This window comes from Hemitrygon akajei, chromosome 7 (assembly GCF_048418815.1).
Source record: "Hemitrygon akajei chromosome 7, sHemAka1.3, whole genome shotgun sequence".
Classification (NCBI taxonomy): domain Eukaryota; kingdom Metazoa; phylum Chordata; class Chondrichthyes; order Myliobatiformes; family Dasyatidae; genus Hemitrygon; species Hemitrygon akajei.
Window position 1 is genome coordinate 185,460,842 of NC_133130.1, and position 14,536 is coordinate 185,475,377.

The window sequence follows — 14,536 nt, forward strand, 5'->3', positions numbered from 1 at the left end:
TATCAGGTCACCTCTCAACCTCTGTTGCTCCAAGGAAAAAAGGTCAAGTTCACTCAACCTATTTTCATAAGGCATGCTCCCCAATCCAGGCAACAGCCTTGTAAATCTCTTCTGCACGCTTTCTATGATTTTCACATCCTTCCTACAGTGAGACGACCAGAACTGAGCACAGTACTCCAAGTGGGGTCTGACCAGGGTCCTACATAGCTCCAACATTACCTCTCATATATGAACCCTCTCTGAAATCTACGATGACATTTTCAATATCAAATAAAAGCATTTACTCTTAGTATGGTTAAGGTCCCTTTCTCTACTTATTGAAATTTTTGTGTCGATGGAATGTTGGCTTAAAGGTTCTTTGGTGATGTTATGAGTTGGCCAACAGTATTCATACAGTTCCCTTCAGTGAATCTGAGTCTGGAAACTGGGATGGATGTGAAGGGTTGGGGGGTGATGGTAGAAAGAGGGTTGGGGGTGGTGGTAGAAAGAGGTTTGGGGGGTGGTGGGAGAAAGAGGGTTGGAAGTCAGGGGCCTGATATGGCCTGAGGGTATGGGAATGGGTGCTTGGAGAATGGGGTCTGTTTTGTCAGTTTGGGGCATCAGGAATGGGATGAATGGTCTAGAAATCAGGGCCTTTAAGTGGTTGCAGTTGGGATCTGAAGAGGGTTCCAGAGAATGGGGTCTCAATCTGGGCTTTGGAAAGGAGCTGTGCCGGTCTGTGGGGTCAGCTGATTGGGAAAGAGATTTGGAGGTGTGCAGGAGAAGTTAAAGATGTTATAGGGGCTGGTTGGGTCAGATTCCAGAAGTGTGTTTCAATCTGCTGCTAGAAGGTACCTTTAAATAATCCCGTTAAAAGGTCAGTTGTTCCCAGAATCACTCTTGCTGTTAATATATAACATATAGGAGCAAGAATAGGTCACATCATCTCTTGAGAGTCCTCTGCTTTTCAGTATGATCATTGCTTGGCTTCACTTATCTGCCTGTTCCCCATTATGCTTGATTACGCTTCTGACCAAGAATCTGTCTGCCTTAACCTTGAATATATTCAATAATTCAGGTTACCCGATGCTCTGAGAATAAAGATCCACAACTATTACTCAAGAAATCACTTCTCACCTCTGACTATAAGGAGCAACTACTTATTCTGAATTTATGACCTCCCCCCCAGTTCCAGCAGAACAATGAGATGAAACATCCTCACATTATCGCCCCCTTTCATGTCCCTCAGGACCTTGTATGTTTCAATAAGATCATGTTTTGTTCTTCTATTCACATTCGATAACCTCTTCATTTCAGCAATCAACTCGATGAACCTTCCCTGAACTGCCTCCCAATGTAATTAAATCCCAAAGTACAGTGGAACTGCACATAGTATTTCAGACGAGTTTCACCAAAGCATTCATAGTTAAGCTAATTCTTGTACTTCTTTCTTTCTGCAACAAAGAACAACATTCCAAAATATGTTACCTTTCTGTATTTATTAGCAATAACATTCAGGATCATCTATATTGCAACATTTTGCCTCCATTTATGTATTATTCTATTTCTTTATTCTTCCAACCTCACAATCCTGATCCTTTACTCTTTTGGCTGAATTACTCTTTTGCGCACTTTCTTCTCCAGTCTTGGCCCAGGCCAACACTGTTTATTCATTTCCATACGTGCAGCCTGACCTACTGAGCTCCTCTAGCATTTTGTGTATGTTGCTATTGTTTTGCCGACCTTCTTTGTCCTGCTCAAACCTCAGTTGAAGTCAAGCGAAGCTTTTGAAGTGACCACTGGAGACACCTTTTTTTCTGGGCAAAACAGTTGTTCTCGATTGTAATAATCAGAGGCAAGAGCAGGTAATGCATCTCTCCCTCCCACTAGAAAATGATGAAATAAACAGAGCAAGATCATGGCAAAACTGAGTTCTCCACTATATTTTGACTCTGAAAGGAATTTTACATCTCACGGACTTACTTTCTGAGTGTGTCAGAGCACAGAGTGGAGAGAAAAGGGTTTGATTAACACTCTATAAATTGCAGCTGGGACCAGAGGTTGGAGATGAAGCTTTGCCTTGGGAAGATAGTGATAGTAGTGAGATTATTGTTCCTATTCATGTCTTGTGGCTCTCAGGCAGCAACCTTGCTGTTTCTTTAGTATGTGTCTGTTTTTTAACAGGCCAAGTTGTTAATTCGACACTCAACCCTGCAAGCATGCAAAGGAGAAGGTCGGATTCGAACTAGGGATCACTTGCCTCAAAGTTCGGTGCTGATGCCACTACAACACTGGCCAGCCTATAGTGTTGAGAGGAGTTTGCTTATTTTCTATCAAGTTATTATTGATAACCATCTACTCTTAAATTGTCTGGCCCAAGCTATCCTCCATTGCAAGGGATGCATTGCTTTGGGAAATCTGAGACATGCACGGGCAGGTGGGAATGGAAGGTAAATATTTTCTATGGAGTCTAAAACTCCTAAACTTGGGACTCAACACTTCCTCTGGCAGTTGGGCCATTGACTTCCTGACCAACTCTCTACAACCAGTGAGGATTGCAACAGGTCTGCTACAAATAATCACAACTCTGGCGTCCCACAAGGCTGCGCCCTCAGCCTGCTACTCTACTCCCTATACACTCAAAGGCCGCATGGTCAGATTCTTCTCTAGCTTCACCCACAAGTCTGCAGATGACATCACCGCAGCGGGCCTATCACGAATAATGATAAGTTGCAGTTGTGGAAGTTACAGGAAGGCAAAGTTAACCTGGGGCATTTGTAGTCAAGCAGTGTGTACTCAAGCCAAACGAGTGAGGCCTTTGCAGTGAGACTTTTCCAGAAAGGTCTCCCTAAAACATAGCTTCCCTTTGCACTATAGGGGGTGATGGAGACATGCAAGATAATGGAAGGATGTGAAACATACCCAACAACTAAGGCTCTATTGTCTTTACTAGCTTCAGAATATCATCAGGTGTCTGCTTGAAGTTTTGATTGACTTTTAATGCCTTTATTGTGAATAGTGATTGATCTTACTAGTAATTTATAAGGCATATGCAATCTATAACAATGAATATCCGTACAAATTCTGTATATAAATAGCAGTTTTCTGTTCAGACTTCAGAACAGTGTGGGTGACAGGGTCCATGCTGTTCTCCTTGTGCACAAGCAAAATAAAAGGAATGCTTGAGTCATAACAGTCTGTGTGTTCTGGGCACAATTATTTTAGTTATCTTATTTTAGTTTCGGCAATGACAGTTACTTTGACACAGTACAAGAAGGAGGTAGAGACTTTAGTGCCATGGTGTCTTGATAACAACCTTCTCCCCAATGTCAACAAAACAAAAGAACAGCTCATTGACTTCAGGAAAGGGATGGTGCACATGCTTTTGTTTACATCATTGGTATTGAGGTTTACATCATCAGCACTGAAGTTTACATCTTTGGTACCTCTGCCATCTGATTTCTGCATGGACATTGAACTCATAAACACCAACTCGCTCTATTTTTATTTCTATTTTTGCACTACTTATTTAACTATCTATATATATATAAACACACACACACACACACACGCACACGCACACGCACACGGACACGCACACACACACTTACTGTAATTCATGTTTTTTCTCTATTATTATGTATTGCTTTGTACTGCTGCCCCAAAGCCAACAAATGTCATGACATAGTAAACCTGATTCTGATTCTGATACAGTTGAAAGCTTCAAGCTCCTAGGAGCGAACATTACCAGTTGCATGTTTTGGATCAGCAATATTGATGCAAAGGCCAAAAATGTTTCATTAGCACCCCTACTTCCTCAAGAGGCTAAAGAAATTTGGCACGTCCTGTTTGACCCTGTCCAATTTTTACGCAGGCACCATAGCATGCATTCTATCTAGATACATCATGGCTTGGTATGGAAACTGCTCTGCCTGAAACTGCAGAGAGTTCTGGACACATAACAGAAACCAGCCTCCCCTCCATGGAATGTGTCCACATTTCTTGTTGCCTTGCTAAAGTAGCCAAAGTAATCAAAGATGTTATGCCCCCCAAACATTCTCTCTTCTCTCCCCGCCCCCACCCCTCATTGGGCAGAAGATACAAAAGACTCAAAGAAAGTACCAGGCATTCTATTATTGTTTTCCCTTGTACTACCTCAATGCACTGTTGTAATGAAATGATCTGTATAAATGCAAAACAAATATTTTGACTGTATCTTGGTACATGTCACGATGATAAAGCAGTTTACCAGTTTAAAATTCAAATTCAGTGTTCATCAAGGTTGTTAAATAATCATTTTCATCTATTAGATATTTACAAATTGGACTTTCAGTTTCCTCTAGTACTGTCTACGTGGAGTTTGCATGTTTTCCTGTAGGTTTCCTCTGGGTGTTCTGGTTACCTTCCACATTCCAAAGATGTGCTGGTTTGTAGATTAATTGGTTACTGTAAGATGTCATTAGTGTATTGGTGAGAGGTAGAATGGCCCTCATGACCTTGAAGAGCTGAAGGAATTTTTCTAGTACAGTATGACTCCATGCCTAAAGTACAAAGACCATTTCCTACTGGCCACAGTGTAGAATAAACTGGAGATAGCACATTAAAAAGTAGAGCAACACACTCAAAATGCTGGAGAAACTCAGCGGGCTAGGCAGCATCAATGGAAAAGAGTAAGCAGTCGACGTTTCGGGCAGAGACCCTTCATCGGGTTTGTGACATAAAAAAACGGAATTCATTTATATTCTTGCAATTTATGGCAATCAAATTCAAATCTCTGCCTGAGCCAATATTGCACTGCCCCACAATAGAGCTTTTCAGAAACACAGTTCCACTGGCACTGAATCAAACTTCCAGCTTCTCCTTCCACAGGCAACTGAACATTTACATACATGAAATTCAAATAAAAATAAACAAAATACTTCCCTTGAAAGATCAAAAGAAATTGCAAAGAACTGGAGAGTTAGAAAGCTTAAGAGCTTCTATAAAGTATAATTCAATGAACTACCATATACTGCAAATGAAGGCTTGTTTCATCTTTCACTTAGCTAAGTCTTCAATGCACATTCACTTCCAGATGAGTGCAATTGCAGATGGACTAGTCAATGCATACAAACTCACATGTTAGCCACTTGACCAGAATAGCTTGTCTAATTATTTATTTAATCGAGTATATGATTGGAAATTCAGAGCCTTGGGGGCAATTGTCATTGAGCTGACCGACAGGGACAGACCATTTAATGTAATTGAACTATATAAGCTGAATTGATTTGAGCAGCAGTTGCAGACTATGGAACTGAATGTGCTCTGTATGCAATTTGCTGATTAGCTGATTCTGTTTTTTTGCTGCCAAAGTTACACTCTACAAAGCTTTCATTTCAGGGCAATTAAAAACTAAAGATTTACCTTTTCACCTTTGGGACCTGGCGGTCCTTTTGGGCCAGGAGGTCCTCTATGCCCCTGTATAAGACAAAAAAAGAATATTAAATATTCTGCAACCAAATTACAATGTGCTAAGGCAACTGTATTATCTACTGGGTCAATATTTTACTATTAAAAACATTATAACATTCATATTACTAGCATAGAAAATGGGACTAGAGACTCTTTCATAGTTTGACCTGTTTTATACCAAGCTGTGATATAACTGTTAAGTGATGTCTCTATTGTAAATGAGTCAGATATCACCGTGAGTCAATATATCATCATTTCATCAATAGCATATTATGTACAGTCATTTGCTTTAACACACATCTTGAACAGTCATATGCAATAAAGATAAATGCAAGTTTTGGATGTAAAACAGGTCACTGACTGAATCCTTATCCAAGTCTGGTAGGAGGGTGTAGCTGTGTGGGGAGGAATAGAATAATATTTCTCACTATTTTTAAGAACAAAAATTTAATTTGAACCAACTGAGGAATATTGAAAATGTAGCAAAATGGACAAATGAACTAATTTCCTATATTCTGGCATCAGAACTAAATGACAGAGCTTATTTCAACAGAAGCTGTCCATAAAACTCTCTATGCCGAGGATTTTCCCTTTCCATAAGTTAAAAGTAATGTTACTCTCTCATCAGTCTCTGAGATGTAACCTTGTCATCAAGTTAGCCAAAAAGACAAAGCAATGAAGAATTCTTACAGATAGAATTCATATTTCAAAGTTAGAAGTATGTATACGTTATTAATTCCCTTACGGACAGCCACAAAACAAAGAAACCTCCACAGAACCCATTAAAAAAGACTTTCAAACACCTAATGAACAGAGAGAAGGAGATAGAAACAAATCACGCAAACAACAAAAGTAAGCAAATAGCTTCAGAGCTGAAGTTTTACAAAAGACATAAAACCATGCATCACTGCAGCTGGAGCAGGCCGCAGCCTCAGTTCATTGCAAAGCCAAGTAAACGTTGCAAGATCACAGATGTGAAGCCAGGCATCACCGTGGCTGGAGCAGGCCACAGTCTGAACCGGGTCATTCCTTGCTCTTGGACCCCGCCGCCATGATTCAGCCAGTACCCGACCTTTCTAGTTAGGCCTGGTGCTTAAATCGATCAGATATTGGAACTTCTCTTGCTCTCGGGGAACACCACAACTCTGCTTCGACATGCCCTCTGCCTTCGGTCACCTTGACCATGCCTCACCCCTGCCTCCATCTGCCTCTGCTTTCCTCGACCATGCCTCGCCTACGCCTCTGCCTCCACTCACCTCCCCATTGTGAGCATTGATCGTTATTAATAAGGTGTTTAGTAGTTTTCTTTGCTGATTTTTTTTTACTGCAAATAAGTAGTCACTGGGCATCTTAAATTGAAATTTCATGGAAGACTTCTGAAGACATTCAAAAAACAAAGATCTGTCCTGGGCCCAACATCACGATGAAAGCCCTCTAATGGCTGTACTTCATTAGGAGTTTGAAGAGAGTTGGTATGTCACGAAATACTCCAGCAAATTTCTACAGATGTATCATTCTGCCTGGTTGCATCAGCACCTGGTATGGAGGTGCCAATGTACAGAACGGTAAGTGGTTTCAGAGGTCTGTAGAGTCAGCCAAGCCATCGAGGCAGAAGCCTCACCACCACTGAGGACATCTTGCAAAAGCGGTGTCTCAAGAAGGCAGCATCCATCTTGAAGGATCCTCACCACCTAGAACATGGCCTCTTCTCACTACTGTCGATTATGTGCAGAGACAGAGCAACAACAGATTATTGGGATTAAACATTTTTTACTGAGTCATGTTAGCCACGCTGAGCAACTTACAGTGTGCGACAAACTAAGCTTGCTGACACAAAAACATGCGCCCGGCTCAATGAATTATAGTCAGTTTATAATTATAGAGTTAAGATTTTAGTGAGTTGAGATTGTGTTTTGAGTGAATGAAAATAGGAGTATTCTGAAACCTTGCCTCATTGCCTTAGGCTACATCCACACTACACCGGATAAATCCGTAACCGAAGCTTTTTCTCTTCATTTTTACCCTCTGTCCATACTAAAATGGTGTTTTCGTCCCCCGAAACCGGAGATTTTCAGAAACACTCTCCAAAGTGTGTAATTTTGAAAACGCTGCTTGGGCAGATCAGTATGGATGGGGTAACTGGAGAAATCTAAAAACACTGTCATGACGTGCCGGAGCGGATGGTGGCAACAGCGTGGAGTTTCATTGTTTTCATGAACACAACCTCCAACACCAAAACAACAACGGCGGATGGCTTCATGCGGAGGTTTTCTGTGTATTCCTCATAGACATTGTTGAAAACTTTCTTTCGCTGTTGTTGTATGAACTCTAGTTTTTGACCAACAGAAATAGAACAACACTGCAGCGGAAACGGAAATAGTAAACCACTTTGTCTTTGGTTTTTTTCGGTAGATGGGTCCCGTGCATGCCCAGGAGGAGGAGATTCATCTAAATATCTGTTTTAGTGTGGACACAGATATTTTTAAAAAACGCATAGTGTGGGCGCCTATTGTTTTTACGCGAAACCGGCGTTTTCAAAATTATTCGGTCTAGTGCGGATGTAGCCTTAGTTGTCAAGAAGGATGTTTCTAAACTTGTTTCTGAATTTGCCTCACATTTACTGCTTTTGCTGTTTTTTATCCTCCTGTTTCACAAGAGATGAGTCTACAGGAAGAGTGTGGTTAATGACCAAGGTTGATGCCACTGAATGGTTTAGATGAAAGTCATACCAAAAAAAAATTGGATGTGAAAACACTTTTGCAGTGTACCTGAAGGAAATTCAAGGAATTTGTGTGAAAAGTTAAGAATCTTAAGATGTCGAATCAAAAAGCTAAATATTAGAAGGCTCTTTCAGATCACTCTTTTCAGGATTTGAAATAAACCAGAGGACCATGAATATATTTCACCTTGTTTGCTTTCTTAGCTAAGTTATATTGTTTGTCTTTTTCCCACCTACATCGGGTATCATTTCAGTTCTCACTTTTGCTTTCCTCTTCACATGTGTAAAATATTATCTTACACCATTTTTTGTGTGGAACCATGTGACACAGAAGGTTTAAGTAGGTAAAGTGTCATTACTGGATTGTTTTGCTGTGGTGGGATTTGAATTGAAATATGCAATCCTGTATCAAAACAGATTGACTGTTAATTGTCACTGATATTGCCAGACCTCCTTTCTCTTTCCAGTCAAAATGACTCCAGATGCTGGAAATCTGGGATAAAATCAGGTTGGGCAATCTCTGAGGAGAGAGAGAAAGAGTTAATGTTTCAGAAGTGGGAAACAGAGAAATAACTTGGTTTTTAGCTGTGCAGAAATGATGGGGGAGGAATGGATAGAACAAAGGAATATCCTGGGATGATAAAGCCTGGAGTGCTAGAGTTGTAGAGTTCACCTGGTGAATGGGTTAATGGGGCCTATTACAGAGGGAGAAGGTGAAAAAGAACTCTTAAGTTAGTTAGAAAGTGAGAATACAAACAACTCAGTGCAACAGTTACAAAATCCCCCTCCCTCTCCCCCTCACTCTTTTCCTCCCCTTTCCCCTCCCTCTCCCTCTCTCTCACTCTGTCCATCCTCTCTATCCTCTCTCTCCCCCACTCTTTCCCTCTCTTCCTCATTGTCTGCCCTTCTCTCCCTCCCTCCCTCTCTCCCCCTCTCTGAAGTCATCAGCCAGAAACCCTCTATAAGTGATCCACAAGTCAATCCTGCACTCATCCAATCAGAAATTTCCCCTTTCTCCTATTCATCCTGTCACAAATGTACTACAAGTTAAAACTAATTCTCTCTTTTCCATTTCAAGAAAAGAGTTTTTGGCAGGGTCTACTTTTTTTTACAATGAGGTCACCTGGCGTGCTGAGAATTCAATCAGTTTCTGAGTTTTTTTATTCAAACATTTATTGTTCATGTATTTCCAGTATTTGTAAAACTTTGTATTCTGACCATAACTAATTTAATGCTTAACCTTAGGAAATTCCTAAAAACCTACGATGTCTTAGTGTATTTGATTGCCAGTAAATGTATTCCTCCTGGATAGTGACTGTTATTTCAATCAGATGATATAATTCCTTTGACATAACTGGCTTATACATTTCTTCCAGTATAAACATAATATATTATTAATACAATTGCAGATGGAAAGGAACATGTCTTTAAGTACAATGGTTGTGTGTCTGCAATTTCAATAATATTCTTTGCCAATGTTTATCCAGCCCATATGTGAAGATGCAGATTTATGATGGGATCCTGTCTCTGGCCTGTTCAGAAACCCGCTTGTAAGCGTCACATTAGAACACAGAATATTTTGGAATAAGGAGTTTGCCCGAGATGGCACTGGTGACATACGGCGACGCTTTGCGGACAGCTAACAGCACTACTTTATTAAATATATTTTTCTCTAGACTGCAATCCACAGCCTGTAACTTCGTTTTGGGGCTGTACTTTTGAACTGTATCCACGATCTGGCACTTCTGTGGTATCCTGAAGGATCTGATGAACTGGACTCTTGGGAATGCAGGAATGGTGGCAGCCATTGCTGGAGCAGACTTCGGCCGGATTAAAGCAGCGGGGCCTAAACTGAAGAGCGAAAATGAACTGAGGTTTAGTTGATTTAAACACTGAGCTAGATTAAAAAGATTAATGCTCCGAGGCCAAGGGCGAAGGATGAACTGCTGTTTAGCTGACTACTCAGTGTCAGCCAGGGTCCCCCGTCTGCCTGGTTTTGACCCATCTCCCTCTCTTCTGACTGCTACCATTGGGTTGGTGGTGCAGGAGTCTTGTCCCGTGCAGTCAGGCTCAGAGTTGTTGCCCTACAGTCCTCGGGCTCCTGGACCGGTCACACTCGCCCCTCAGTGCTGAACTGACTCTGCAGCTGTGGATTCACTTTCAGCGACTCGGCGCCTCATGTTCTGTGTGTTACTTGTTTCATTTTTAATTCTTTGAATGATTTGTTCTCTTCTCGCATATTGCATGTTTAACAGTTTTGTTGTGTGTGGTTTTTCATAGATTCTATTGTGTTTCTTTGTTTTGTGGCTGCCTGCAAGAAGATGAATCTCAAAGTTGTACAGACTATACATACTTCGGTAATAAATGTACTTTTGAGACAGGGATCAATATATTTTTAAAGCAAGAGTAATTAAAGCAATGTACTTTGTCAGCTACTTTGTATTTAAATCATCTGCATTACAGAAAATGTAGCAGAGTGTCTAGTAGTATTTAGCATTCATTTTGAGAGGACTAGAATACAAAAGCAAGATGTAATGTTGAAAATGTGTAAAGCACTAGTGAAGCCTCATGGGGTATTGTGAACTTAGAAAGGATGTGCTGAAACTGGAGAGGGTTCAATGGAGGTTCACGAAATGCTTTCCGGAATGAATGATTTGTCATATAAAGAGAGTCTGGTGACTGTGGGCCTGTATTCACTAGAAGTTAGAAGAATGGTGGATGATCTCATTGAAACCTATCAAATGGTGAAAGGCCTTGACAGAGTGGATGTTTCCTATGACGGGAGAGTCAAAGACCAGAGGACACAGCCTCAGAAGAGGGGCATCCATTTAGAATGGAGATGAGGAGGAATTTCTTTAGCCAGAGGATGGTGAATCTGTGGAATTCTTTGCCACAGGCAGCTGTGGAGGCCAAGTCTTTATGTATATTTAAGGCAGAGCTTGAAGAGCTGAATTGGTCAGGGCATGAAGGGATTTGGGGAGAAGGCAGGAGATTGGTGCTGACAGGAAAATTGGATCAGCCGTGATGAAATGGCAGAGCAGGCTCAATGGGCCAAATGGCCTAATTCTGAGGATGAGATTCTGCTCCTGGTCACAGTAGTAGGGTGATTATTGCCAAAAAAACAAAGTAATTATCAATGCTGGAAAATGAAAATAAAGGTACAAAACATTGGTGAGCCTTAGCAGGTCAGGCAACATTCACAGTAAAACAACCTAAAAATTGGATGTAATTCCTTTTTGATGCCATAATCAGTTACTGCTTATAAAAATCAAGAAAAAACTTCAAAAATATGTTGAAAATGACATTTTAATGGTGTTATTTATTTAATGGTGAATTGTGGGCTAAAATGTGACCCTGCGGGGCAATAAATACAATGTTGGACTATTATACTGCAACTCTACAAAACACTGGTGAGACTGCACTTGGAGTTCTGCTCTCCCACACTACATGTGACTATGCTGAAAAGAGTGCCGAAGCATTTCATCAGGATGTTATCAGGGCTGGAGAATTTTAGTTATGGGAGAGAATTTTAGTAATGGGAGTTCTCCCATGAGGCGGCATGGCACGGCAGCAGCGGCCTTTCAGACCTGGTGTTACTTTAATTTTCTATTTTAAGTTTGATACACAATTTTTGATTAGGGCACATGGATAACAGAGCAGCTATCTACCATCACCAGATACTACTACAATACAGAGATCGCCCAAAAACAAACCTTCACAAAGATCTGCTGGCTGAATTACGCGACATCGGCTTGCTGAGGGGAACGGGCCTACATTCCTCGGACTTGCCTGATGCTGGGAGCCGAAGATGGAGACGTTGAAAGCGATGTGCGAGGAAGCAGAAGCCAGGCAAACGGGCAAAGGTCCGTGCCAGGCAAAAAGCAAACCCTAGCCGGCTGGCTCTCCCGTCCATTTTGCTCTCCAATGTCTGCTCCCTGGACAATAAAATGGACTACATTCAACTCCAACGTAATACTTGGCGGGAGTACAGAGTTTGTCTTCACAGAGACATGGCTCACTGATGGGATTTCGGATGCTGCCATCCAGCTAGACGGGCTAGCTTTGTTTCGTTCGGACAGAGATGCAGCTGTCTCCAGTAAGGCTCGCGGTGGCGGTGTCTGTGTTTACATCGACACGGAATGGTGTAAGAACTCTGTGCTGGTTTCCAGACACTGCTCATCACTAGTGGAGTTTGTGACAGTTCGATGCAGACCATTCTACTTGCCACGCGAATTCACCCCTGTCCTTATATTCGGTGTCTACATTCCCCCCAGCGCTAATGCTAAGGAGGCGCTCTGTGAACTGTACGGGGCTATTAGCGAACTGCAGAACGCACACCCTGATGGACTGTTTATTGTCACCGGTGATTTTAACCATGCGAACCTTAAGTCAGTGCTCCCCAAATTCCATCAGTATGTGGACTTTGCAACGAGAGGGGAGAACGCATTGGACCTGGTTTACACAAACATCCCCGACATGTACCGGGCAGAGCTCTGCCCCCACCTCGGATACTCAGACCACATCTCTGTTATGCTAATCCCAGCATACAGACTGCTCGTCAGCCGCTCCAGACCAGTTCAGAAGCAGGTGAAAACCTGGCCAGCAGGAGCCATCTGCTCTTCAAGACTGCTTTGAGCACACTGACTAGCACATGTTCAGGGAGGTTGCAACCGATGGCGACTCTACCAACTTAGAGGAGTACACAGCATCAGTGACCAGCTACATCAGCAAGTGCATTGATGATGTTACTCTGTCCAAGACCATCACTATATGCGCTAACCAGAAGCCATGGATGACCGCAGAGGTGCGTGCGCTGCTGAGGTCCTGCGACTCCACCTTCAGAGCAGGCAACAAGGCAGCTCTAACAACAGCAAGGGCCAAACTGTCCCGAGCCATCAGAGGGGCAAAGCGTGCACATGCCCAGCTAATCCACAGTCACTTCCAGGACAGCGGCGACACGCGGCACATGTGGAAGGGCATCCAGGACATCACCAATTACAAAGCAACATCACCTGACTGTGCAGGTGATGCCTCCCTCCCAAATGCGCTGAATAACTTCTACGCCCAGTTTGAGGCGGAAAATGACGTGGTGGCGAGGAAGTCCACCCCGCCTACAAATGACCAGGTGCTGTGTCTCTCCGTGGCTGACATGAGAAGGACCCTGTGCAGGGTTAACCCACGGAAGGCTGCTGGACCGGACAACAACCCTGGTAGAGTGCTCAGAGGATGTGCAGACCAACTAGCAGATGTTCTCACTGACATCTTCAACATCTCCCTGAGCAGCACCACCATTCCAACGTGCTTCAAAGCCGCCACCAACTTCCCTGTGCCGAAGAAGTCTTCAGTGTCCTGCCTAAATGACTACCGTCCCGTTGCACTTACATCATCATCATCATCAGTATTTCGAGAGGCTCATCAAGAGGCATATCAAGACCCTGCTGCCCCCCTCACTGGACCCCCTGCAGTTTGCGTACCGTCCCAACTGCTCAACAGATGACGCCATTGCCACCACCCTCCACCTGGCCCTAACCCACCTGGATAAAAAAGACACATACGTTCAGATGCTGTTCATAGACTTCAGTTCAGCATTCAATACAATCATCCCTCAGAAACTGATTGGAAAGCTGAGCCTACTGGGCCTGAACACCTCCCTCTGCAACTGGATCCTAGACTACCTGATTGGGAGACCTCAGTCAGTCCGGATCGGGAGCAGCATCTCCAACACCATCACACCGAGCACGGGGGCTCCCCAGGGTTGCGTGCTCAGTCCATTGCTGTTCACTCTGCTGACCCACGACTGTGCTGCAACACACAGCTCGAACCATATCATCAAGTTCACCGATGACACGACCGTGGTGGGTCTCATCAGCAAGAACGATGAGTCAGCTTATAGAGAGGAGGTGCAGCAGCTGACGGACTGGTGCAGAGCCAACAACCTGTCTCTGAATGTGAACAAAACAAAAGAGATGGTTGTTGACTTTAGGAGGGCACGGAGCGGCCACTCCCTGCTGAACATCGACGGCTCCTCGGTAGAGATTGTAAAGAGCACCAAATTTCTTGGTGTTCACCTGACGGAGAATCTCACCTGGTCCCTCAACACCAGCTCCATAACAAAGAAAGCCCAGCAGCGTCTCTACTTTTTGCGAAGGCTGTGGAAAGTCCATCTCCCACCCCCCATCCCCATCACATTCTACAGGGGTTGTATTGAGAGCATCCTGAGCAGCTGCATCACTGCCTAGTTTGGAAATTGCACCATCTCGGATTGCAAGACCCTGCAGCGGATAGCGAGGTCAGCTGAGAAGATCATCGGGGTCTCTCTTCCCACCATCACAGACATTTACACTACACACTGCATCTGCAAAGGAAACAGCATTATGAAGGATCCCA

At 43.1% G+C, this 14,536-nt stretch overlaps 1 protein-coding gene across 4 annotated transcripts in view; it reads right to left on the bottom strand.

Moving 5' to 3' along the window:
• Positions 1-14,536, bottom strand: part of col27a1b (collagen, type XXVII, alpha 1b) — a 591,175-nt gene that overhangs the window by 86,097 nt on the left and 490,542 nt on the right. For all 4 annotated transcript variants that reach the window (XM_073052881.1, XM_073052882.1, XM_073052884.1 and 1 more), the window contains exon 41: positions 5,383-5,436. In XM_073052881.1, the coding sequence (XP_072908982.1) occupies positions 5,383-5,436 (54 nt within the window). The remainder of the gene's footprint in view (positions 1-5,382; positions 5,437-14,536) is intronic.